The sequence below is a fragment of the Didymosphaeria variabile genome (assembly GCF_027946475.1).
Source record: "Didymosphaeria variabile strain IMI 356815 chromosome Unknown scaffold_4, whole genome shotgun sequence".
Taxonomy (NCBI): domain Eukaryota; kingdom Fungi; phylum Ascomycota; class Dothideomycetes; order Pleosporales; family Didymosphaeriaceae; genus Didymosphaeria; species Didymosphaeria variabile.
Window position 1 is genome coordinate 89,330 of NW_026611623.1, and position 26,128 is coordinate 115,457.

At 52.4% G+C, this 26,128-nt stretch overlaps 8 protein-coding genes across 8 annotated transcripts; 5 read left to right on the plus strand and 3 right to left on the minus strand.

Annotated features, from left to right (window-relative positions):
* Window positions 1–3,703: 3,703 nt before the first annotated feature.
* On the plus strand, window positions 3,704–4,521 carry N0V89_004917 (uncharacterized protein; the record flags this gene model as incomplete). The annotated part of the gene is made up of 2 exons (XM_056213698.1): window positions 3,704–3,709; window positions 4,021–4,521. 2 exons carry the CDS (start codon window positions 3,704–3,706, stop codon window positions 4,519–4,521), a joined length of 507 nt encoding a protein of 168 aa, XP_056070965.1.
* An 854-nt stretch (window positions 4,522–5,375) lies between these two features.
* N0V89_004918 (uncharacterized protein) lies at window positions 5,376–7,811 on the plus strand (the record flags this gene model as incomplete). The annotated part of the gene is made up of 1 exon (XM_056213699.1): window positions 5,376–7,811. The coding sequence occupies one exon, from the start codon at window positions 5,376–5,378 to the stop codon at window positions 7,809–7,811; it is 2,436 nt and encodes an 811-aa protein (XP_056070966.1).
* Window positions 7,812–8,445: 634 nt separating this feature from the next.
* N0V89_004919 (uncharacterized protein) lies at window positions 8,446–9,483 on the minus strand (the record flags this gene model as incomplete). The annotated part of the gene is made up of 1 exon (XM_056213700.1): window positions 8,446–9,483. The coding sequence occupies one exon, from the start codon at window positions 9,481–9,483 to the stop codon at window positions 8,446–8,448; it is 1,038 nt and encodes a 345-aa protein (XP_056070967.1).
* A 1,272-nt stretch (window positions 9,484–10,755) lies between these two features.
* On the plus strand, window positions 10,756–14,444 carry N0V89_004920 (uncharacterized protein; the record flags this gene model as incomplete). Its single annotated transcript, XM_056213701.1, has 4 exons — window positions 10,756–11,004; window positions 11,071–11,304; window positions 11,359–13,133; window positions 13,742–14,444. The coding sequence occupies 4 exons, from the start codon at window positions 10,756–10,758 to the stop codon at window positions 14,442–14,444; spliced, it is 2,961 nt and encodes a 986-aa protein (XP_056070968.1).
* Window positions 14,445–15,921: 1,477 nt separating this feature from the next.
* trl1 (tRNA ligase) lies at window positions 15,922–18,435 on the minus strand (the record flags this gene model as incomplete). Its single annotated transcript, XM_056213702.1, has 1 exon — window positions 15,922–18,435. The coding sequence occupies one exon, from the start codon at window positions 18,433–18,435 to the stop codon at window positions 15,922–15,924; it is 2,514 nt and encodes an 837-aa protein (XP_056070969.1).
* Window positions 18,436–21,712: 3,277 nt separating this feature from the next.
* N0V89_004922 (uncharacterized protein) lies at window positions 21,713–22,697 on the plus strand (the record flags this gene model as incomplete). Its single annotated transcript, XM_056213703.1, has 2 exons — window positions 21,713–22,253; window positions 22,306–22,697. The coding sequence occupies 2 exons, from the start codon at window positions 21,713–21,715 to the stop codon at window positions 22,695–22,697; spliced, it is 933 nt and encodes a 310-aa protein (XP_056070970.1).
* Window positions 22,698–23,446: 749 nt separating this feature from the next.
* N0V89_004923 (uncharacterized protein) lies at window positions 23,447–24,744 on the plus strand (the record flags this gene model as incomplete). The annotated part of the gene is made up of 3 exons (XM_056213704.1): window positions 23,447–23,476; window positions 23,528–24,156; window positions 24,207–24,744. 3 exons carry the CDS (start codon window positions 23,447–23,449, stop codon window positions 24,742–24,744), a joined length of 1,197 nt encoding a protein of 398 aa, XP_056070971.1.
* Window positions 24,745–24,777: 33 nt separating this feature from the next.
* N0V89_004924 (uncharacterized protein) lies at window positions 24,778–25,797 on the minus strand (the record flags this gene model as incomplete). Its single annotated transcript, XM_056213705.1, has 1 exon — window positions 24,778–25,797. One exon carries the CDS (start codon window positions 25,795–25,797, stop codon window positions 24,778–24,780), a length of 1,020 nt encoding a protein of 339 aa, XP_056070972.1.
* Between the last annotated feature and the right edge of the window lie 331 nt (window positions 25,798–26,128).

Genomic DNA, 26,128 nt, shown 5'->3' on the forward strand with positions numbered 1-26,128 from the left:
GTCTCAGTGTTCGTGCATGTGTCTTTGATGGTGAAGGTGGCCACTGCCTTGTTCGGAGGACAAAGTGTGGATGTTTGGTCCTAAACTCCATGACTTCATCGTCTGTGGCGCAGATTCGGGTTCTGTTCCAACATGAGGCACGATGCTAAAGTGGGGGGTGTGCGTTGCGCGTCGAGTGACTAATTCACACGGTGAGACAGGAGAACGCCTTGAGCAGGAGAGGAGCTGCGAATGGCTTTACTGTAGTTCTCATGCACTGCTTGCTTCCGATGCCTGCGCGTGCACTTCACCGCGATATGCAAGAAGCACACGCGATGCTGAAGTGTAAACTTTCCGTGCCGTTTCCCGCCATCTTCCCCGCAACAAATACGTCGTGCCCATCTATCTCCCTTCGCTTACAGCATAGCATAGCATAGCATAGCAGCAACGCTCCCGTCGCACGCCGTCCCCTCCTTTCCCTTCCCTTCTGCCCTCATCTTTCGCCACGGCGGTTAGCTGCATCACCGCTGCACCCTTCCCCCAAACCGTCATGACAGCCAGCAGTTCAGATGGCGCGCCTCCTCACAGAAACAGACCTGACAGCTGCGGTGCCCGGACTCACACTCTGTGTTCGGCGTCCGGCGCGTGGGAAAGGCGGGCGGCCGCCATGCCAGTATGTGCCTCGACGGAAGAGGTCATCTGCAGCGCATTCCCCAGACTTTCCGGCAAGCGCCGGCGATCGGGTGGATGAGCTGCGCATGGGACCTCCACAGCTACTACATCCGTCTGATACATATTGGGAGGAGAGGTTTACCAGATGTGCGGATTAGGTCGTATACCGCGGAGGCAAAGGCTGGTGTCTGGGGACTAGCGCCGAAGTGCGTAGTGTCTGCAGTTACAGAGAGGGCTGGGGCGTTATTCGATATGGCAGTGTGAACCGGAGGCCTTGGTATGAAACGCAAGACGCCCAGTCACACACGCTTAAACGAAGCAGCCTCCATCTCGCCCAGCACGTACCCACTTGAGCAGACAGACAAACGGCCGCCCAATAGAGCGGCACAAGATCTGGCCACGACCGCGCAACAGGCGTTGCAGGCGTTGTACTCTCTCAACCGCCTCTCCTAAGCACGACCTCTCACTGGCAGGGAACTGACATCTGCGGGCCATCTGCAGCGTAACCCAGCCCGTCGTTTGAGCTAAACCCCCAGGCAAATCTTAACACAACGCAATATGTTAACATGTACTATTATACGCGAGTATGCAGCTTCGATAGCGGAATGCAGCACTCTACGCTACTCACCACGGCTTGCCAGTCTAGGCCACTCCCCTCCGCCGTCATCGGTCTGCATCCCGCATCGCGCCCACCCACCATCGCAACTAAAGTCTCAAATCGAATCACCTGCCCCACTGCACGACGAGGAAATCCACTGCTGCGGCACGAAAACATCCCTCTGCCACCGACGTCACCCCACACCGCATCGTGAGAACTCTATCTTGCCGCGCGCACCGCGTAGAGGGCGGGCGCGCAAACAGAGGGTTGAGCTGCCGGGGGCAGCGTACGGCGGTGGTCAGTGAGCTCGGCTGCGCGCAGGCTAGTGCAGGCATCCCGTCCGCAGTGCGACGTTGCACCCCGCGTCCGGCGATCGGTGGTTTTGCCGATCGATCCCGCTTCTGGCGGGTGTGGATGATATATGTCTTAGATGGTGCGGATGGCGACTTGCGGCAGGATTAAGGTGCGGAGGCGGGTGTAGGAGAGCTGTTCACAGGGTGGATACTTGTGCGGATGTCAATAGTGAGGTCGAATAAAGGTTTATTGGTACCTCGTATGTCGTAGCCTCGGTGGCTGAACGTTGGAACATGTTGCATGTGGTGCTTGCTGCTGTGGCGAAGCAGTACATCAGCGGCTATCCCGCGAATGTTCCGAGGCACCTCTTTCCACTCCTTTCGCATTGTCATTCCCGGAACCCTGTGTCATTGAACTCGATCCTGTGTTCAGCCCTTAGATTGTCTGAGAGTAAGACAAGGAGATACTGCAAGGCGCGATGTGATGTAACCTGTCAAATCTGTCGTCTATCCACGGAGCGTTGCCGCGAGACCTCAACAGGGCAGCAACCGTAAGTGGTTCAGATCAAGAGCAGGGATGCACTCGGCTATTCGGATACTGCCGAGCCGCACAGCGGGAGCCGCAGGACCCTCCATTCCTCTGCAAATAGGGCATTATCTAGGAGGCGCGAGGCTTATCGTTGGTCTGTGATTTTGGTTGCGCTTGTGATGGGGTTGCAGTCGCAGCATTGAGCGCTTGCGATGGCGCATCAGCGTCGTCGCCGAAACCAAGGTTCTTGAATGAGTCAGGGGCCATGAGATTCCTGTCGTAGCGGATAAGGTCAGCAGAGTTCATCGAAGCAAAGCTATTTTAGGAAGTTGTAGCCCGCTCGGATACTGCCGAGGCAGTGTGACAGAAGGAAGTGGGGATAAAGGCGTTGTTGTGGGCACTGAGAAGTGTGGAGAAGGGTGGACCAGTGAACGATATCGGCCAGACTCGGGTCGAATGAGGCATGCGGGCTCCCCATCTGACAGCTCCGACAGCTGTAGTTGGTGGAGACGTTTTAGATCCTGGCTGAAACAGTGGAATGGAGACTATGGCGGTTCTCCCTTGCTAAGAAGCAAGTTCCCCATCCGTAGTCTATTCCAGGAGACCCAAGAGCCCGGTCAGGTCTCTTTGACAGATCGGTAGCACAAGATCCACTGCTCTCCCTTGCTTCCGACTCAGAAGGGCTGTGGCTTGCGCCATTGGCCGAGGTAGTTGCGATGCGGCGTGCAAGGCTGGAGAATCGGGATGATTCGATAAAAGGGATCATTGGTACGTACCGATCCATGCGGCAGGAGAGGTATTGTCTCGACAGTTCGCGGCATTGGGGGTCGTTGGTCCCACGGTGGGATTTGATGCAGCTCAGATACCTCGCCATGATATGCTTACACTCCCCTGGAATGTTCGGTCAGCGGATGCGGTGAATCGGATGTAGCGGTTCGGGGTAGTGGTAGGATCGGATGCTGCAGCGTGGGACATGGGGTACGGACCGTCGTGATCGAGTGGGAACGAGCCGCGCTCAGGCCTGCCAATGGCATCTATTAGCGACTTCCTCCTAGGGTATGCGTTGCCAGTATCCCGGGATTTCAGCTTGGGTTAGGGAAGATGGAAGTGGCAGCTAGGTTGCAACGTACGGTGTCGGTCTGCCAGCCTTCACCTGTCCGCCGGGCCCACCAAAGGTACTCATGACGTCTAGAAGGAGTCCGAAACTGCCTTTGAAAAGGAAAAAGTGTGGAAGGTCGTATGTTGTGGCGTCAATGGCTACAATTGTAGGTTTGGTGTTTTCGTGGTGGAGTGAGCTCGAAATAAAGATGGCGCGGATCTTAGGGCCCGTGCGGCTGCAGGCACGCCGTTCACCATCCCTGCCGCTTCGGGATGACGCGCATCAATACGTGGCTCCACTGAACACCTCCACAGGATCTTATGTTTTGTTTCATACTCTGGAAGATTGGTGCGTTTCGATTGGTGCTTGCGCTTGGTGTACCTCACGTGTCAGTAGCTAGACAGGCTCCGCATCCATGGGTAGCAAGCTGTCCGATCTCCATGATAGAGCCTTAGCAATGGACTATAAGCACAATCGCCCGGCGTGATTCGCTCGAGATGTCAGGACGTCTCCCTGGTCTGATTTTTACCACCATGCCTGTATGCGACAACTGCAGTCATAGTGCTACATTTTAGCAAGCTTGCTATTCTTACCCCGGGATGCTCTTCGCCATAGGGTGATGTTGCAAGAGAGGCATGTATGGTAAGCGTTACCTTCGCAATTGCTTCTATGTCTATGTCTGGTCCACGCTAGCCAGTCAACACTTCGCGCGCTCAACGCATCCAAGGTGCCTCAACAACTCGTCCTACTAATATAGCAGCATCATACCAGTCACTTTACACCGCACCAAGCCTCTCGAGATCTCCTAAATCACTCCATTCCGATAACTCCAGTTCATATCAAGATGCAGCTCTCCCTCCTTATCTCAGGCCTTGCCTTCACCACCCCGCTGACCGCCGCTGCCTCCAACCCCGGCCCCAACAAAATCGACGTTGAGGCCCTCAAATCCGACCCCGCCCTCAAACTCGTCTTCACCGACATCGCTGCCGCCGTTAACAAGCCTGTCTCCGAAGTCCAACAGCACACGATCGAAACCCTTTCGTCGCCGGAAATGGCCACTCTTCTCACTCAGCTCAGAGATAACCCCAACCAAAAGCCCAACGCGGACGTGGACGCGGAGAAGATGTTCACTGCGGCATTCAATGCTGCATTGGGCACGGGGTTGAAGAAGCGTGCAGAGGGTGAAAGTAGAAAAGCGAAGGCGAAGAGGGGTGCCGCGGAAGATTGCGTACAGAAATGTGTGGACATTAGAACGCAGAGCTGTGAGATGCTGGATGGGATGAACGTGGGTGAGAAGAGCTGCGGGAAGTGGAGGATCCAGCAGGAATGCAAGTACAACTGCGAGGCGTGACGGATGCGGTGTGTTCGGATGAGCTTGGGATTTCGTGATAGCTGCGACGATCGTAGTTTAAATTAACCTGTATCGGTCACCTTCACTCACTCAGTGAAAGGTTGAGTGCCTCCGCCTTCACCATCCTTCACTTTGTCCCCACCATGCCTGACACCTATTTCTATCCCTATATAGAGGTTTCAATTCAAGATATTTTCGTTCTTCAAGGACAGTAGGAAGCTGGCACCGTCCTAGGCGGGCTAGTTATACGACTTGAGAGGAATTAAAGGAGAGTTGAAAGAGTCCCGAGTTCGAACCTGTTAGTGGTGAGATTAAAGCAAAAAAAGCTTGGTCGAAGCAGGTCAATACTGGGACGAGTCAGCTCTTCTTTTTGCACTTTTCCCTTACAGGGAGTAAAAGTGATCAGTCTTTTGTGTTGATGGTCTCTCGCTTCTGGTGTGCTGGTTGCTCATGCAGTCACATGTGGAAGGCGCGATAAGTACCGCAAACACTTCCGCGAAGTTGGGAAGTGCCACAGCCGGAATCAGAAGTTAGACATGTTCTGAGTTCGTGTTTTTTCACAATGCTTACCTTTTCATCGCTGTTGAGATATTGTACATGATCGGCCCCGGTTGAGCTTCAACGTGCCTTCCTCTCCTGTCGCGCCTGCTCTTCCCACGAACGCTTCCTACCACTTTCGACGATGACCGTCTCTTCCATGCACACTTTCCTTCCCTGTACCACTCAAGTCAGGCCATGACGATGGCACTCATCAATAAACCATCTGCCCCATTCGGCTCTTGTCGTCCTCCACGAGCCACCATCTTGTCTCATCATAAGTCAATATCATTAGCGCACCAGCGCCGTATATCAAGATGCGCTCCTTAGCTTTCATCTTTACCTTTCTGCCAGCGCTCGGGCTCGCAGTACTGCCGAAGGACGTCACGTATCCGCGCCGCGTCTTTTCCAAGGGTCACATCACGTCTCGCTCCGGCTCTGCAACACCCAAGCCGACGGGCTCGTTCGATTCACCCCAGGGTGGTGTGTTTACAGGACAGGTCTCAATCTGCACGCAGCCAATTGTCACCGTCACGACTACTGTGACTGATGTCTGCCTTGACCTTGCTCATGGTAAGCCTACGCTTGGCGGTTTGGCTCATGGCGACAACAAGCACGATGCTGCGGAGCCTGCTAAGTCCGCTACTGTTACATGGTCGGACTCGGATAACACAAGCACTGGTGTTGCGCCCTGGCCACTCATCACAAAGACCAGTACTAGGACCGACAAGGGGTCCACCACGACCAAATATCGGGTTGTTACTTACACCGACTGGGCGGACACTTACAGCGTGTCCACGGCGACTATCAAGCTGAACACGACTTCCGTCTCTGGCATCTTCATCAACCCTGCCTTCATCAAGACTTACGGCGCAGTTAAAACGAGAACCTCCACTCTTATTGACTTCCAAACCAAAACGAAGGTCCCTGCTCATACCAACGTTCCTGAGCCGTCTGATACAGCTGATGAGTCCTCGGATGACGATATCCATGCCAGCGAGACCCGGCTTCCCGAACACCCAAGTATCCCGGTGCCTATCAGCGTCATGAACGGACACGAAGACGACCATTCGGGCGGCGAGGCAGGTCGCAAGAAGCCGAACTACTATGGTGACAATGACGATGACGAGGAATTCGGCGGGCATCTCGACGATGGCGCCAGAATATTTGCTTTTCTCGAGGCCCACGGCGGTAAATGGGAAGTGTTGACAACCGCGATTTCCAAAGAACGTGAAACTTCAGTCAAAGCCTCGACAAGCCAAGGTCCGACCAGGCCTCGCGCAACTAAGCCCCACGTGTCGTCGTCGACACATCACAGCACGGAGGCTCACCTCAGCAAGAACTTCATTGCATCCAGTTTGCTCTCCTCGACCGCTAGTATTATCCTCAGCGATCCGGTTCTTGTTGACCCAATGATCCCGACCAACATCCCATCTGGGCCAGCGTCGACCTTGGGTCATGGCTCAAAGTCCTCCAGTGCTGCGAAAACTGCGAAGACTAAATCTCACAAATCCAAGACCATCACTACGCCGTCGGTGCCCAGTAGCAAGACTAAAACTTCATCCAAACAGCATATATCCACCACACCTACAACATCGATCCCTACTAGCAAGACCACAACTTCATCCAAGCAGCCTACATCCACTACATCCGAGACCACCACTACGCCTGAGACCACCACCACGCCTCAGACCACTAGTACACCTGAGATGCCCACGACAACGTCTGTTCCCACTACTACGCCTGAGACGACTACTACATTCGAGATCCCCACCACTTCGCCTGAGACCACAACTATACCTGAGCCCACAACTATACCTGAGCCCACAACTATACCTGAGCCCACAACTATACCTGAGCCCACAACTATACCTGAGCCCACCACTACACTTGAGACTAGTACTATTCCTGAGACCAGAACTATTCCTGAGACCACTACAACAACTGAGATCACCACTAAAACGCCTATCCCCACTACCACTATACCTGAGACCACCACTACAACGTCTATCCGCACTATAACGTCTTTCCCCACCACAACGTCTATTCCCACTACAACGCCAATCTCCACTACAACGCCAATCTCCACTACAACGCCAATCTCCACTACAACGCCAATCTCCACTACAACGCCAATCTCCACTATAACGTCTATTCCCACTACTACGTTGGTCTCTACTAGCAAGACCAAGTCGCCATCCAAGCAGCCTGCGTCCACCAAGCCTAAGACCAAGACGTCACCCAAGCAGCCTGTGTCTACCAAGCCTAAGACCAAGACGTCATTCAAGCAGCCTGTGTCTACCAAGCCCAAGATCCAGACGTCATCCAAGCAGCCTGCATATACCAAGGCCAAGACCACCACTGCACCGTCGACCCACGCTACCAAGAACAAGACTTCATCCAAGCGGCCTCCATCTGCAACAAGCTATCGACATTCCGAGCCTCTTGTTGCGGATATTCCTTTGCCGACCCCGCCATACAGTGGGACCTATGTCGCTCACTTCCCGCTCTCCAGCCTCACACTTTCTTACAAGCCGGTGCATCATGGACACATCTCAGCAGCATCTCACTCGAGCCAGGCCTCGAAAGCTACCGAGACAGATACCCTGCTCCCTTCTCCTAGCGCGACTGTGACAGAGCATGCTCCGCTGGGCAGCACATCTGGATCCGGAGAAAAATCCAGTAAGGTGACTGGGGGACAGCCGAAGCCGACACCTACGAAATTACGTCCGGGTTCCGAAGATGGTGCGTGAACATACTGTATGTTATTTGATTTCACCTGGCTAACAAAAGAAACAGAGAAAGAATTCTGCAACAACCGCTGTCACGGTACGGGAGAGTATCGGGAAAAGTGCTACAGTATGTGCAGGTACTATATTGACCGTGAGGAACCCCCAAGGGACCTTAGCAAGGCAATGTAATGGTATGACGAGGAGATTGCCTTTGGCGACGAAGGGAATGACGAGGATTCTTGGCCGAAGGTGTGAGGTGTACAGCAGGACCTTGATCGGGAAGACGCTTCATTGATGGAAGTGGGAGAGCCATACGAGCGTGACCGAGGGTCAGCCATGGCGGTGTTGTGGGGGACGAAGGTCGCTGTTGATGGTCTCCAACTATGCTGGTAAAGGACTTGGCGTTTTTATGTATTTGCGCATTGATAGCGGTTCGTCTTTCGTATGGTCATGTTGTCGGGTCAATCATAATGCAATACTGTGACGTGAAGGTGCTCACCGTGTGAGTTTCCTGTAATACCAAAGACATCTCTTCCGATTGTACAATTGAGATTTTACAAAGCAAAGGGGTATCATGCCCATCTATTTGTACAACACCCAAAAACGCCGTGCACATGCCGCTATTCACAGTACCTTCCCGCACAGTGTCCATCTCCTAGCCCATCCCACCCACAATCTTCAACCCCTGCGCATCCGCCGAGTACGCCAGCACATACCGGCTAGGATGCCACGCAACCTGCAACGCAGGCGCCATCAAATCCAAGCTAACCACCGTCTCCCCACTCTCCACATGCGCAATGTTAAGCTTCTTCTCCTCCCTGTCCTCCGCCCCCGCCGCAATGTAACTCCCATCGAAGCTAAAATCGATGCTCTTAACCGCACTACTCGTCAAGTCGAGCGTCCTTACGCAAATCCACTCCTGCGTGTCCCACAGGCTGACGAGCGCGTCGCCCCCGCCGGCTGCGACGTACTCCCCGCTCGGCGAGTACGCGACGGCGTAGCAGCTCGCTGTGTGTGCGTTGAGCGAGAGCGCAGTGCTGAAGTCGGGGTACCGCAGGATCTTGATATATCCGTCTCCATTCGTGGCGTACAAGTGCTCGCCCGTCCAGTCGAAGACGCACTGGTTCGTTTGCAGCGGTTCGCGGTGTTCGTAGGACACGCGCATGCCTGCGCGGTCGATGACGCACAACTTGTTATCTTTGCGGCCTGCGACGAGGCTTTGCCCGTCGGGGGTCCACGCGAGGGTGAAGGGGGACTCGTCTTTTTCGTCTTTGGCGCGGGTGTAGGGGGGTGCGACGCGCAGGTCGGCGGTGAGGGAGCGGGAGCGGATGTCCCAGAGGCGGACCATGCCGTCTGTGCTGCAGGAGGCGAGCTCGTTTTCGTTGATGGGGTGGAAGGCTACGCGTTCGAGGACGATCTGGGGGGAAGAGGGTTTGTGGCCTGCAGGGAGAGGTGTCCGGAGCTCGGTGGAGTTCTTGACGTTGGGGCGTTCGGGGTTCCAGATGCGCAGTGTTCGGTCTGCGGAGCCGGTTGCTATGAAGCCGCCTGTTGAGTTCCATGAGAGTGTGCGGATGTAGTGTGAGGACGATGCGCCCGGGCGCATGTTGTCTGTGTAGGTCGACGTTTTGAGTTTGCGGAACATGGGCGGGAACGCATCTTTTGCGAGGGAGCGCCCGCGTTGGGTCGGCGCCATTGCGGCCTGGACGGAGGAGGAAGGACAGGGAGGTAGAGGATGTGTGTGGAATTGGGAGGATGTGAGAGAGAATGTGGGGTGCAAGTTCGAACGGAAGCTTGGAGCTTGGAGCTTTGACGCGGTGCGCGTTTGCCAAGCGACAAGGGTAATTCTGGCACTACACCGAGTAATATGTCTTCTTTCGGCATTTTGATCACGTGCTGTTAGGCAACGTTCGTAGAAATAGCTTTGTCGTGACTTGTTGGTATTCTGTTGAATGGGGATGCCTAGGATGGAACCATGGTACGCGAAGTAGTTGCCTGATAGCACTGAGCGCAGTCGAACTCCGAAGGTAAGAAGTAGTACAAGACCATTGAGATCTTCGATAGAGTATTTATGTAGAGTAGGATCTTTAAAACGGGGTGTTGATTCAAGAAACATGCCCATATTGGCCGAAACTAAAATCTAAACTAACTCTTACGCCAACATTAGATGTAGCTACATAATATTAGGTTACAACTTCGAATACGTGTCATAGGACGACTTACCATAGGCTATACTAGTAGCTACTAAGTTTAGCTAAGAATCTCAACCCTTACGTTAGACGTGCCAACACCCTATAGGAAAGCGCTACCAGATTATCAGCCCTCTACCACCTTGAATAAAATAACACTCATTTTAGGTTCCTTCTACAGTTTCCAAGATTCCAGGCTTCCAGGCTTCCAGGCTTCCAGGCTTCCAAGCTGCCAAGCTGCCAAGCTGACAAGCAGAGCTCGCAAATGTCTGAAGTACTCGTATCCTCTCCTTACCCCACTTTTATCATCTATTCCTTCTCGTGATTAGATCGCTTCTGAGTAGCTTATCCGGTAATTGAGAAACTCCACGGCAGGAGGCGTATGCGGCGTGGTTAGGAGACACAGCAAATATGTGGTATGTCTAGAACAGCGCTGCCAGATTGTACCTAGGCAAACCCTCTGGCACCTTAAAGAAAACAGCACTTAGTTCGACTTCCTCCTACCTTATAAGTAACAGAACACGAGTTTGATCGTGGTAAAATAAGATGCCAAAGCACGCTGTGGCTCAACGTAATGCTTGTGATTGATGCCAAACTCTCAAAAATCGATGCGTAAAACCACACCACCGGGTTGCCCCTTTATCTTGGCTTGTTATTCGCGTGAACTAGGCAGCAGCAGCCCAGTTGGTGTTACCACTCGCGTTGGCGGCTTAGGAGCACCTCGCTACTCTTTCATCAAATCGCTACACTCTCTCACCAAATCGCTCATTTGGCCAGTCATGACCGTTGAAAGTCACAATGTTGAGACTGCCTCCGGCAACCAGGCCTACACTCATCTGGCTAACGACGCAGCGGCCATCCTCTCCCGTCAGGTCGATAGCACACCAACAGCCGTCAAGTACCAAACTCTGTTTCGCTATGCAACGAATTATGACATCTGCTTTCTTGCTGTCAGTGGGTTCAGTGCCATCGCCGCGGGTGCAAGTTTGCCTTTGATGACCATCATTTATGGCTCCCTCGCCGGTACCGTAAGTTGCGCAACCTCGCTGATTCCGCAGCGAAAGTTCATCCTGACGTACTGAAAACGTGGGAAGTTCCAAGGATTCTTTCTAGGCACTGTCTCGGGCTCATACTTCATGCATGAGGTAAATCGACTGACGTTGTATTTTGTCTACCTCGCCATTGGCCAGTTTGCCACGATTTACATTGCCACGGTCGGCTTCAACTATGTCGGCGAACACATCGCCGCCAAAGTCCGAGCAAACTATCTCGCAGGTCTTCTCCGACAAAACATGGCTTATTTTGATCTTCTTGGAGCTGGCGAAATTGTAAGGCGAACTTCCAGATAGAACGGCTTGTATGGAATACTGATCCTTCTGTAGACAACTCGAATCACTGCAGATACCAATCTGATCCAAGACGGAATTTCAGGAAAGCTGGCATTGACCCTTCAAGGCATCGCAACCTTCATCACAGCTTACATCATCTCCTACATTCGCTATTGGAAACTGGCGCTTATCCTGACTTCGACCATCGTGGCTATTGTCCTTACGGGCGGAGCACTAGGCCGTCTGTCTATTGGATGGTCAAGCCTCTCTCTCGCGTCTTACGCCAAGGGAGGATCGATTGTCGAAGAGACCATAAGCTCGATCAGAAATACCATTGCAGCCGGTACGGAGGACAGGCTTGTCAAATCGTACGACAAACACTTGGCCGATGCTGAGACTCCCGCATTTCGAGCCAAAGCGACGACCACCGCTACGGTCGGATTCATGATGTGCTACATCTATCTGTCTTACGCACTGGCTTTTTGGCTGGGCAGTCAATATGTCGCAAACGGAGAATGCTCTCTGAGTGATGTTCTCACAATCCTACTCGCCATTATCATGGGCGCATTTGCATTAGGGAGTGTGGCGCCAAGTATGCAAGCATTTGCGACCGCGATCGCAGCGGCCTCAAAAATTTACTCGACAATCGACCGCCCTTCTCCACTTGATCCCACCGACAAGAAAGGGTCTAAAATCGACCACTCCGAGCTCAAAGGCATGGTCGTATTTCGTCAAGTCAAGCTTATCTATCCCTCAAGGCCAGATGTGGTTACTCTGGACTCCGTGAGCTTTGACGCACGACCCAACGAAACAACAGCGCTCGTAGGAGTATCGGGGTCTGGGAAAAGCTCTTTAGTGGGTCTTCTTGAGCGCTTCTACGAGCCATTGGAAGGCGAGATTCTGCTCGATGGAGTCAAAATCGAGGAGCTCAATCTACAATGGCTTCGCCAGCAGGTGGGCATTGTTTCACAAGAGCCAGTCCTCTTTGCCACGACAGTTGCACAAAATATCCGACTTGGCCTCATCGGCACCAAATACGAGCACTTACCAGACGATGACAAACAGGTTTTAACGCTTATCACGGAGGCGGCCAAAACGGCCCATGCCCATGACTTTATTTGTGACCTTAGCCAAGGATATCAAACCAATGTCGGCATGCGCGGTCTTCTGCTATCAGGCGGTCAGAAACAACGGATAGCTATAGCACGAGCAATCATCGGAGACCCCAAAGTACTGCTGCTAGACGAGGCGACTTCCGCTTTGGACACAAAAAGCGAAGGTATAGTTCAAGCTGCATTAGAGCGTGCCTCTCGCGGCCGGACCACGATTGTCATTGCACACCGGTTGAGCACTATCAAGAATGCGCATAACATTATTGTCATGTCTCATGGAAAGGTTGTCGAGCAAGGCACCCATAATGAACTGCTCGAGGCAAAGGGAGTCTATCATACCCTTGTCGAAGCCCAGGGGATTGTAGATCACAGCAAATCAGCAAGCTCTGATGGATTTTCGGCCCCTGGTCCCTCAAATCGAAGTGGAGAGGGAGGATTGAGTGGGAACGCTGAAGGAGAAAAGAGAGCTTCACACACCGAGGAACAATATCTCACCACCATCACAGAATCAAAAGCACCGCAATATCCACTCTGGCACCTGGTCGCTACAGTAGCATCATTCAACATACCAGACTGGCCCTATGGTCTCGCCGGCATACTCTGTGCATTTGCAACGGGCGGTGCAATCCCTGCTCAATCAGTCCTTTTTGCTAAATCCATAGCTTCCCTCGCTCTACCGCAGGATGACAACGCAAAGTCTCAGGTCAGCTTCTGGTCGTGGATGTTTTTCCTACTTGCTATTCTCCAGCTCTTCGCGTACTTAGTACAGGCATATGCCGTAGCATGGTGCAGCGAAAAACTGGTTCGCAGAGCGCGAAATGCTTGTTTTCGAGCGATATTACGACAAGATGCCGCATTTTTTGACAGACCTGAGAACTCTCCAGGCGCTTTGACGTCTTTTCTTAGTACCACGGCCAATGTATGCCCAGCTCCTGCTCAACTCTGTCAATGTCAACACTCACTAACATTCACGCATAGAGCTTGGCTGGAATTTCCGGTTCCACGCTCAGTACGATTCTCTCCGCGATAGTCACACTTTTTGCCGGGTTTATAATCGCACTGGTGATTGGGTGGAAGCTGGCTTTGGTATGCATTTCTACAGTTCCAATTGTACTTGGGTGCGGTTTCTGCCGTGTCTGGGTGCTGGCTCGGTTCCAGGCTCTATCAAAGCAGTTTTACGAAGGATCTGCATCTTATGCATGCGAACACACTTCCGCCATTCGCACCGTGGCATCTTTGACGAGAGAGAATGACGTTCTTCGCAATTATCGCCAACAGTTGCATGAGCAAGGTATACGCTCCCTCAAATCAGTGTTGCGGTCCAGCGCACTCTACGCGGCATCTCAAAGCCTCGGATTTGCGGTCAATGCCCTTGCCTTCTGGTATGGCGGCCAACTTATTGCTCAACACGAATACTCAATTTTCCAATTTTTCGTGTGCTTTTCCGCCACAGTATTTGGTGCACAGTCCGCCGGGATTATCTTTAGCTTTGCGCCTGATTTAGGTAAGGGGAAGCAGGCTGCTACTGATCTGAAGACCTTGCTTGATCGCAAGCCGATCATTGACAGCTCTTCGATGGAAGGCCAATATCTAGAGAGCGCCAAAGGCGACGTCGAATTCCACGACGTCCATTTCGAGTATCCCGTTCGGTCGCAACTCGCTCTTCGGGGCCTTGATATTCACATCAAATCTGGGCAATACGCAGCACTTGTCGGAGCATCTGGATCGGGAAAGTCCACAGCCATTTCGCTCCTTGAAAGATTTTACGACCCGAGAAGTGGCGCCATTTATCTGGATGGAATTGATGTGTCCACTCTCAATGTGGCTGCATACCGCCAGCACTTTGCATTAGTGGCACAGGAGCCAACGTTATATCAAGGAACTATTCGAGATAATATCATGATGGGCACGAAAGATGAGGAGGCCGTCTCGGACGAGAACATTATGCAAGCTTGCAAAGACGCGAACATTCTCGAGTTCATTCAGTCACTTCCAAATGGCTTCAACACAGGCAAGCTAATCCCCTGACGCCCAACTAATTGGTGCTGGCTAACACCCCGCAGATGTTGGAGTGAAGGGTTCTATGCTCTCTGGTGGACAGAAACAAAGAGTCTGTATCGCCCGGGCGCTCATTCGCAATCCAAAAATACTTCTCCTTGACGAAAGTACAAGCGCGTTGGATTCTGAATCGGAACAAGTCGTCCAGGCTGCACTTGATGTGGCTGCCCAAGGTCGTACGACCATTGCTGTAGCCCACAGACTATCCAGCATTCAGCGAGCAGACGTCATATTCGTGTTGGACAGCGGGCGTGTGATTGAGAAGGGTACTCACAGTGAGCTGATGGCAAGACAGGGGCGGTATTCTGAGCTCGTTCATCTGCAAAGCCTACTACAGACATAGAATAGTTAGTTAGTCGGATGTCATTTACGTCTTAAGGATCTATCAATCATTGCAGATTCAGAGCTCCTACAGCCTAACTTCTGGCCTGGTACCTTCTTCTCTCGCAGGAGATCAAGACCTTCCAATGCCACCTCGAACCGCCCTGTCAATATGCGCACCGGATGGGTACATAGTCTCCATTCATCCAGTAAATCTTGAACTGTCCTGAACCAGTCGCGTGTGAATTCTCGCATCTTCGGATTGGCCTGCCTCTCAAAAGGAGTCCTCCTCCTAATGGGCTTGCCACGTAGAGTCGGACCCAGCACCCAATCAGGCCGGACAGTGGGTCCCGTATGTAAGGACCAAGCGAATGGTTCTAATGCTGTATATCCACCTCCCGCCCGACCGATGGCTTTGTAGCAAAAACGCATCATGGTTTCTGGTTGGAAACACAGTCCAGTACATATTTGAGAGGATTCTTAGTGTATGTCTCGATGTCCTCGATTGCTGAAGCTGAGCGGTAGTCAAAGACAGCTTCTGCTCCGTAGGACTTGGCGAGATTGAAGATCTTTGGTAAACATATGGTAATCAGCCTCAACCGGATCTTGAGCACTCTTACTAACGGCACTGCATCACAGCCAAGCTCTGGAGTCTTACAGCTTAAGAATTTGCAATCCAAGCGTGCCGGTACAATGGATAATTTTGGCACTACACTAAAGGTATGAAGTATTCCCAGACTATCAATATTTTTCACAGAGTATCAATCCAGAGTGGGACGCTTAAAACGGGGTGTCTGTGTAAGACAATATGCATTCATTGATGCGTGTAGAGGTGGGATATTCGCTAAGATGGAGTCGAGATTATGCAATCTCTACCTATACTTTTTCCACCCATGTCATGTCATAATCCGCTGAACGCCTGCAATGCACATCATGCTCATGGATAGGACCGAAGCTTGCTGACTCAATAGCCATCGCCCAGTCAGCGTCACGCGACCCTCAAGCCGCTACGATCGAAGACTTCACACCTTCGTCCTCGAGTTCTCGACCTATACCGCCAACGCTTTAGCAGATAGAAAGAACACGAGCTTAGGAAGGGGGCCAATATGTGCCAGCTTGCAGCATCTTACCGCATCCTGCCCAGCACACCCCGCACACTCCCATCAAGCACGACGTTTCCTTTCACGCTGAATTCCCGGATGCCCGTCTCCCCGCCAGACCCCTCATTCAGCCACCTCTGCAGCAAATCGTTGCTTTCCTTAGGCTTAATATCCGCGCTAGCCGTGCCCACCGTAACATGCGCAACGGGGTTCACAGTCTCGAAGACTACCTCCTGATTTCCACTACCCGCTTCATTCTGTACCTGCAGCGAAGCCGAGCCGTTGAGCCGTACAACGAAACACATGATGCGGTCGTCGAAGACAAGGCGCTCGATTTGCACGCCGCACTTGCCGAGATCGGGCTCCCAGTTGGTGCTATCGGCTTGGGCGACGGAGGCGTGCAGCTGCGTCAGCTTGTCCCAGTACGATTGGTTCTCTGCCGCAGATGCGCGATGCATCAGGGTGACGTGGAACTCGTTCTGCACGCGGCGGGTCTGCTGGAGATGGCGGTACAGCCGCGCCGTTTCTGGGTCCTGATTCTGGAAAAGGGCGTCTAGTATTGAAGTAATGCGCTGGGTAGGGAGGCGCACAGAAAAGTACTCCATTTTGGGCTGCTTTTTTGCCGAGACCTGGTTCTGATCCTGTTTCTGCTTCTTTGCCTGGTTCTGGTTCTGGTTCTGATTATTGCGGCTGTTGTTAGCATTACCGCCGCCCCGGGAGAGGTCCATCTTGAAGTCTGGGCGGTAGTCGTTCATGGCCCACTGGATAGCCTCGTCCATGTCCGCGTTGGTCGGCATATCACGGCCTTCGAAAAGAGCCGGGTAGGTCTCATAGAGCTGGTTGATGATGACCTCCAAGTTCTCCCGCGAATCGACCACTGGATCAATATTGATGATGAGATCGAAGTTCTCGTCGGGCGCCTCAGAGGGGTCGGCAGGCTGGAAGCGGTGCATGAAGCCCTCCATGATCTCGATGATTTCCTCCGGCCCCTTGGAGCCCGCCTGAATGGTCTGATGGTTGTCACCGCGGGCTAGCACACGACCACGCGTTGCTCTCCGAATGTCGTCATAGTTTGTGCGGTCATGAACGTAGTGAAGCGCAACGAAACGAGCCTCTTTTGCGGTCTTGAGAACGTCGTTGATGAGCTGATCGCGCTCGCGCTTCTGGTGGTTATTGCGGTCTGCAATGACAACTGGATTTGTGACAAGCAAAGAGGAAAGGGTGTCAGCGAAGACCTGGCCGCGGCCCTTCTTCGCTTTCACATTGTCGTTCTGAAAATGGCCCCAGCCGAACAGCTTCACCAGAGCCAGCGCAAGTGTGGTCTTGCCGCATCCAATGGTCGCAATAGGCACGAGTACAATATTGTTCTTGACCTGCTGGTTCTCAACTTGCCCCTTCTGCAGCTCCTGGCGGATGATCTCTGCACCCGTAGTGCCTCGCTCGCGGAGGAAGTCATCGCGCAATTTGATGATGCCATGGTTCTGGTTGTATTGTTTTGCCAGGCCGGGCTGCTTGAGGAATTGCCTGCGAGCGTATTCAAGATACTCCTTGGTAATTTGCTGGTGCTTTTTGTAGCGAGGGGGCTTGCCGCCAATGATGGCTTTGGTGCACTCCCTCCACTGGCGGTACATTAGATACGGTTCCTCAAATTTGTACTTGAAGAACCAGTCCTCCCATGGCGCGTCATCTGTCTCTCGCGCCTGGCATCGAATGACGAAGCCCTCCGTATCGCGCCCGTTGTAGTTGCCAGTCTCGGCGACCTTGTCCAGGAACTGCTGAACCTCGTGTATGTCATCCTCCATGACATACTGAACCTTCTTCATTCCCCATTCGTCGGCGAACTTATCGACTAGAGGGCCGGGGTAGGTGACGAAGTGAGGGACGTTGAGGTTGATGCCGTGGACGTACAGGCCAGCCTGCTCGGGGGTATATGCCAGGACATGCTCCTCGAAATCGTCGTCGCAGAGCTCGGCCACCAGCGTTGCGTTCATCTCGCGCAACTTCTGTGCTAGATCCTTCTTTGTCTTTCCGACTGATGCAAGATGTTTCTCGGCCCATCGCTCGCCGGCGCAAGCATGGCTGAGCTCAACGTCGCCACGCGCACCTGTCGAATGTTTGCTGCACACCAACAAGGTGCCGTCATCCAGTCCAGAGATGAATATGATGCAGCCGTTCTCCTTCACGCTGAGCTCGTATGGCCCCCGTGTATTCCGCTCGACGTTCTTCCATTCCGTCTTGCGGACTTCGCCGTGATTGAAGAACTTGTCGTATCCCCGCACCACAATCTCGTCCCTGCCTGACAATGTCTTGTATGTGAAGAGACCGCGTGCGTAAGTGGGTAGGTGCTCCTTCTTGTAGTCCCAATCGTTCATCTTCCACGAATCGACCGAGCGGCCATTAGGCAGAGGGAACGTGTGTTTCCGGACCGAGAAGCCTTTCTGTTTCGACGACCTGCCCTCGTGGCCTTCTAGCGAGTGGATCAGCTGCGTGACCTCCTTGTGGTCCTGCGGCACGTATGGCGCCGTGTCGCGGTGCGCCATGATTGCGGTCGTGTGGATTGGGGAGATCGCTCGTCTTGGGTGCAAGTTCAGAACAGCGGTGGTGGGACGCTTCGCTAGCTGTGTGGTCGAGAGTAAGCGGAATGCTGGTGGGCGTGAACAAAACATTTAAGAGTGCGAAGTGTTTAGAGCAAGCGGCCATTCAGGCAGCAATAAGGCAGAGCAAAGGAAAGGACGAGTGCGACAGTGACTCATGTAACAAATACGACAAACAAGGGCGCCTCTTACCGTGTTCCAGGCGATTAGAAGAGAAAGGGCGGAAGCGCGTAATCCAGAGTCATTGCGCAGTCGCACTTTTTGGAAAGAGGAACAACGTCACAGTCTGTGCGGCGGCGGTGCTCCAGCCACACCGCGGGGCGAGAACCCTTGCCCCACCACACGCGACACCATTTACCATTTCTTTCGGCCACCCTTGCTATCATCCTTCGAATAGCGATGGCTTAAGAACAACATCCTATCATTTGTCCAGATACTTGTGTTGGCGCTTTTCAAGTATCCTCAGGCAATGATGACACCCTTCCACGGTTTCAGAACAGTCCAGTATTGACCTGTGCATCGAGAAATGTCCATTTGGAGAGTCTCTTTTAGCCCCCGAGTACTATCAAAGTGACGCCAGAAACGAAGAGAGGATGTGTGTGACTCCCGAGAGTCATGAGATAGGGTTCTTACTAGTTGCTGCATTGGATAAAACGATCAGTGCGAAACGAAGACTCAATAGAGTGGTATAGAAGAAGAATTATTTGAAGATAGCTTAGCGACCTGTCCAAGTAAGTCTATCAGGCGAACATATCAGAGTCTGACCTTCTAAAGGCGATGTACTAGCTGCGATTCATGAGCAGAATCTGATCGTTCGCTATAGCCACCTACACCTGAACAGGCCTCTTTCCCTTCCCCAAACCATAGTATCGCCTCGACTCCTCCTGTAGCGTTTCCACATTCCGCATTCGCACTTCTCCCATGTACCTTGCTTGTTCAACACTCATATACCTCGGTGAGTCGTGGGGTCTGCCGCGGAAGCCTGACACCCGATCCATGCCATAGCACATGGCTACAGCAAAGGCAGTGCCAAGAAGAACGAGGAACACGATGGCTGTAGGGTGAATGGCGTAGCCCATGTTATCGGCTCTGTCGCGGGGGTAGATGTGCATGAGGACAGTGTGAGGGTTGAAGGGACTCATGGTGGTAGTATGTGAATCGACATCGGACGTCTGATTTGCTTGGGTCCAGGGTAGAGGTGCCATTGTTTTGTTTGGAAGGGCAATATGATGGAATTACCAGGTAAGGCGATTCGGTAATTGGGATCACTAGTGTGCAGTCAGTGAGAATTCCGTCCTCTCGGTGCAGACATATACGGATTGTACACTTTACAAAGCTGTTAGATGTTTCCTCGAGTTCTTGAGACTTCATTGACCTGATCAGAGCAAGGCAAGTAGGCGGCAGGACGGGAATACAGGTGAAGTATGCTTAGTCGGCTTGTTTCGATGGCGACATCATTTATAGTCTCTCCCAGCACCGAGTTTCGCAAGACCCGTCGTAATCGTATGCTCTCAACTCGATGAGAATACACTCAGAGAAGTATTGCTCGCTCAATGAAGCTAGTACACTCGCACATTTCTACATACATTCTAGATAAGCGAAGAAAGTCGTACATCACTACATATGGCTTAGCGCACAAAGTACCGATCAATGTACTACTAAGTGGTTCCCTACACTGTTTTCAAAACCCGCAGGCACCAAATGAGATTACTGAGGGCTCCGATACGCGAACCCGAAAGAGGAAATGTACGAAGGACGCTTATGAAATTTGCGCTAGGCCTCAGCGAATAGGATCCATTGATATTCGTTCGCTTCGACCTACGATTCGTCGGCATCGAGCGTCAAACCCGCGGATGACAAATATGGTCTAGCTTCAGGGAAGCTGTTCTGGGGCCAAGGCATTGCTCTCCTCAGAGACCCATCACATTCCTCAGTCCCAGTATGCAACTACCGACCTGCATATAGTGCGAATCTCGACGAACATATTCCGCTTTCGCTTAGCAACTGACCATTAACCGCGTGGTGCGCTTTCCGTATCTGGCACGCTGAGGCAGCAACCAACAATAGATCGAAGCGTTCTAGACGTTGCGGTTGCGAAGATTCGCGCGGATCCACACCGTTGTAGATCCACTCGATAACAATGCCTCCTCATACCCTGATCCTGGAGTTTCAAAGTCTCAAAAGAACGCGGAGATACGGTTCTAAGGTCAGGACGGGCTGCTTGACCTGCAAGTATGTCAATCAGGCCACCTCCTTCCTCTGCCTAGGCGGTGGTCTGCAGATGACTAATTTCAAGCAGAGCTCGGCGAATCAAATGTGATGAAACCAAGCCTGCGTGTCTTAGGTATGCTTATGGTCGGTGCGATTAACGGCATTCTGTGTTCATCCACACCCCCAGCCAATCGAACAGATCGCAATACATCTTTGATACTATAAACACTTACTGATCTCGATAGATGTACTAGCACAAGACGCCTGTGTGACGGCTACCTTGAAAGTGGGACAACAGGATCAAAGCGTCTTTCGCCCGGCGCAGCTTCGCCCCTTCAAGATACTGTGAGTTCTTCATTGCAAAAACACCACGCTATTCAATACAAAATGCTCATAAGGTATAGCCGGTCACCCCAACATGGCCTGAAGATGGCTTACTGTATCTGGAGTTTTACTACCATTGTGCCATAAAGACCCTTTCCAATCGTTTTGACAATGGCTTCTGGTCTAGAACAGTCCTTCAAATGGCCCGTTCAGAGCCCTCCATTCGTCACGCACTAGTTGCGTTAGGGTACCTTGCGAAGACAGAACCAGGAAACCTAAAACATGCCCATGCAAGACTAACACAACAAGACAAAACCCTCAGTATTCATTACAGTAAAGCCGTCGGGTCACTCGTCGAGCGGTTGGCCGAACAATCATGTACTGTTGAAGTGGGCCTTGTGGGATGCTTATTGTTCGTCTGCATCGAGTTCCTAAGAGGAAACTTCATGACCGCATTCACGCATCTACATAGCGGTCTCAAGATTTTATCTGAGCTGCCTATCATAAGAACACACGGTATGTAATCCGAGAAGATTCTTTGCAGAAGCTAACAGTGTACCCACTAGGTCTCCGTCCCCGCACGCCACCACCAACAGTCTCCAAATCGGATACAGTGAAGTTCTCTGGCTCCAATGGCCTTCTTCAAGATACTCTTATACCTATGTTTATGCGCAATATCACCCCCGCCATGCTCTTCGGAGCCCCTATAGAGGACCTTTTCGAAATCCCTACTCCAGATCCCTCCTCTTACGACGTACCCTTCTCAACCTTCTACGAACTCCAAATGGTTAGCTTCCAGCTCCGCAACGCTTCAGCCCTCTTCGCACGCACAATGGCCACCAAAATCTTCGTAAAAGCGCCGCTCACACCGGACGATTTTGCGAGGCAATCACAGCTCCTCGAGGCCCATCGCTCGTGGCACAGAGCACTGCAGAAGCTGGAATTGGCGGCTTTCTTGACGCACGAAGAAGAGATTATGGCGGCGTCGCTGAAGCTAGGGTATTACTCAACGTACATCCTCATTGACTGTGCCATGAGTTTGAGGCAAAGTAATCTCGATGCTCATCTGGAGTACTTCAAAGCTATAAATCACAATGCGAAAATTGTTATCGACTCTATGGGTATTGCTACTCCACCTCTCCCCGTATCATCAGGTACGCGAAAGGGCCTTTCGAGAAAGAACGCGGTCGCGTTGAAAGGCGCCGGCTCAAAGAATACTGTCAGACCAGGTGAGCTGGCCTTAGCTATCCAGGTCTGTTCGACATGTTGACAGCATCTCAGGCGCCCACTTTACCTTCGAAATCTCGGTCATCCCTCCCCTCCACTACGTCGCAACCCGCTGCCGCCACCCGCTCGTCCGCCGCGAAGCCGTCGCCCTCCTAAAGACGAACCCCCCGCGCGAAGGCCTCTGGGATGTAGACACTCACATCGCCGTCGCCAACCGCGTCATTGAGATCGAAGAGAGCATCTTGGATCCCACGACGGGCTGGCCGGCCGAGGCTTCACGGCTGTGGTGCTCAGTCCATGATGGAAAAGGGTACTCTGATGGCAAGATACTGGTGACTTTTGCGTTCGCAGAGTGGGCAGAGCATAGGGCGCCGCAGGCAGATGATTTGAGGCCTGTTAATGGGGCGGATAGGTCGGATGCGCAGTGGGCGGAGAAGATCGGGTGACTAGGGGCGGGCAAATGGTGGGTGGAAAAGGAGGATATGCGCTTGCATTTTGCTCAAGGGCACTGGACTGAGTATCTCTAGTGGTTGGCACTGAGAGTTTATGGGGCCCAAATGCAGGTAGGTCGAATTGGGTATGAGTAGGGCTTACCTTGTCACTCTTGTGCATGTGGTAAGCACTCTTCTTTAGCGCTTATTTGCCCGTCGGGTGTGAGGCCAAAGCTAGTCATATTAACGATGCGATATTTGAGGCGGCCTGTATTACCGATGTTTTCTTCATCACAGCACCTACTTTTTAAGCCAATTACAGACCCTGGGGCCGTGAAAGGATCACGTGACTCGCGGCATCTCGGCGGCACGGTGCTTATGGGGCGAGCTGCTACCTGGTTTGGCTTCCTCAGACTGGTGGCCCTGGAATTGTTTCGCATTCGCAACATTGTGCCCCATTCTTATCCATGAGTTAGTACTGAATTCACGTATGGCAATTGTGTACGGGGATGAACCAAAACTCTTACCAGATGTACTACAATGACACTGCAGGGAGAGCGAGGTCATCGGAACCCTAGCAAAGCTTAAGCTTTCTAGGCCAGCACACGTACGGGGACGATCCGGTACTCGTACAGCAGTGAGATCATTGCGGCACGACCCGCAAGACAGCATACAAATATGTAACGCGGAAGCCTGCCTGTGTCAGCTCTCAGTCACATTGCGTAAACTCAAACTCTCTACAACAATTTTCTCAAGGTATCAACATGGATGGCACAAAGAAAGAGGCAGTCATCGTAAGTACATCCAGAACAACTATCACAACACACCATCTAAGTGTAACATAGGTCGGTGGTTCCCTGAGCGGACTCATGAACGCGATCGTACTCCGAAGAGAAGGATACAAAGTCCAGGTCCTCGAGCGGAGTCACCCTTCCAAACTTATCAGTGAGGCCGCAGGCCTCGGCGTGGGTCCCAACGTGCATACCTTCATGGAAACTTACGTTAAGAGACCTGACGACTATGGGATCGTACTCACTGACATAGAGATCTGGGATGAGAATGCGCAACTCTCGGCTAAAGTGCCACTTCCATACACCATGCGCATGACTAATTGGAGGACCATGTATGATATGCTCAAGAATGCCTTGCTGGACGATGACCCGGACTTGGCAGCTGCGGTCTACAAGACGCACGTTGAAGTCACCGATGTGCGTGAGGAAAACGCTGGAGTATCGGTCAGTTACCGAGACCTTGGCACAGGCAGCGAAGGTGTTCTGCGCGCCGATCTCGTCATCGCTGCCGATGGCGCCAATTCCAGCATTCGCAGAAAGGTCTGGCAACCCGAATCGCCTGCCTACGCTGGATATAGCCTTTGGCGTGGGCGCATTTCCGACCAGCTCGTCAGCGAAGAAACGAAAGAAGCATTGCAAGGCAAAACTGTCATCCAAAAGCTACGAAATGGATACATGCTCTCGTCAGTCCTCTGCTTACCACAGCCCGTGGCCTTAAACTTACAGTGCGCAGTTATTTCGTCCCCGCGGAACTTACAGAAGGGAAACAAGATCCTCGGCATAGATTTGACCTCTTCTGGGCTTTCTATGATATTCTTGCCGAGGACTCCCCTCGGTTTCAACAGACGATGACTGATACCGATGGCAAGCTTCACCGCAACGCGATCCCGAGTGGCAAAATCCAACCTCAGGTCTGGCAGGAAGCTTCCAGTCGCGTCAAGGAACAGGCATGTTGGTTTTACGCCGAGCTTATGGACAAGTCGCATCAGCTCTATGTCTCGGCCATCAGAGATTTCCCTAACACAAAGGCAGTATTCTGCGATGGAAAGGTCATACTTGCCGGGGACGCTATGTCACAGTGTCGACCTCATGCGGGCGGTGCGACGAATGAGCATGCGTTCCAGGCGATGGAACTTGCGAAGGTCTTGAGAGGTGAGAGTACGCTTGAGGAGTGGGAGAAGCTGTGTTTGGACAGCGCTGCAAAGGCAAGGGCGCTGGCTATTGCGACGGGGAAGAGGTTTCTGCCTGAGGGAGCGATAGCTGATTCATAGCCAATAATCCGTGCCATCATAAGAGTTCGAGCTTTAAGAGCTGAGGAGCGGTATGTTCTCTGATTCGACAGCACTGTGCACGGCGTTCACTGCTCCAGATCCTGATGCAGTCGCGATCTTCACTGTGTACGCATCATCATCTTTGCCCACGACTGAGATCTTTACGCCCCAACTTGGAACTTCCAACTCGCTTGTTAGTGTCCCATTAGACAATACCCGGATTGGCCCTTGCAGTGTCTCTACCGTCGTGTCGACTGTGTAGACCACGACGCCAGGCTCTCCTCCCTTATCATCGTTACCGCCTTTCGACCGGACCTCCAGTACCATCGCTTGTGTCTCGTTTCTTTTCAAAACCACTAACTTCGCCTCTTCATCCTTGCTCTCAAGCGGGAATATCGTATGCGTGGACGTAGTTCCATTTTCATATTGAACGCATTCGACCTGGGAGTCGTCCAACCATCCTAGTCTCCATTTATCCCACGCGAAGTAGTCAGGATAGACAGCGTTGATGTTTCCCATAATGCTAAAGTCGCCCACATACAATCCCACCGCGCCAGATGCGGGGTAATAGTCCGGAAGACACATCACATGCCCCGTCTCATGATTGATGAGCTTGAAACCCCATTTTGCGTATGCATCGTAGCCGACCGTGACTGCTTTCTTCGCCACAAAAGTACCGTTGCGCGTCGTCACATTCCCCATGAAAGTTGGAGAATAGGTAATGTTGGGTGCATTGCGAGTTGCGACGACGTACAAAACGTCGACCGGTGGAGGAGCTTCGCCAATTGTATTCACGTAGGAGGCGAGCGCATCTTGGATATATGCTTCGTGTTGTTCGTAGGTGATACCGCGGTTCCACGCGTAGTCGCTCGCGTTCAAGGGCATACGGTGGAATTGAGATATGTCTGCTTCGGCATCGATCGAGAGCTTGCCATACGACGAGGTCTCGTACCAGGTGCTGGCGTTTGGAAAGAAGAAGTCGTACAGGCCTTGTGTGGTGTCATTACCGGCAGGTTGATCTGCGAAATCCACGAAGAGCATGAATGCTTTCATAGTGCCTATGCTAGAAACGCAAGAGAGGTATTCGGGGAAACCATGTCCAGCACTGAGATAGACATCTGAGGTAGCGGGTAAACGACATGCGGATACGTCGGTTCTTGGGATGACAGAAGCTGGTTCGCAAGATGTCCCGGGGAAGGCAATGAACAGAGCGACGACAGCACACATTCGTGCCATAGGCGAATAAAACGCTCGCATGAGGGGTTTACAGGTGACAAAGCTAAGCTCGTCGGTGCAGACCATTCGTGAGAATACTATCGGTATAAATACACCGAAGCTCGGAATGGTTATTAGCATCTACCCCACTAGTTCTCGGCTCGCTTGT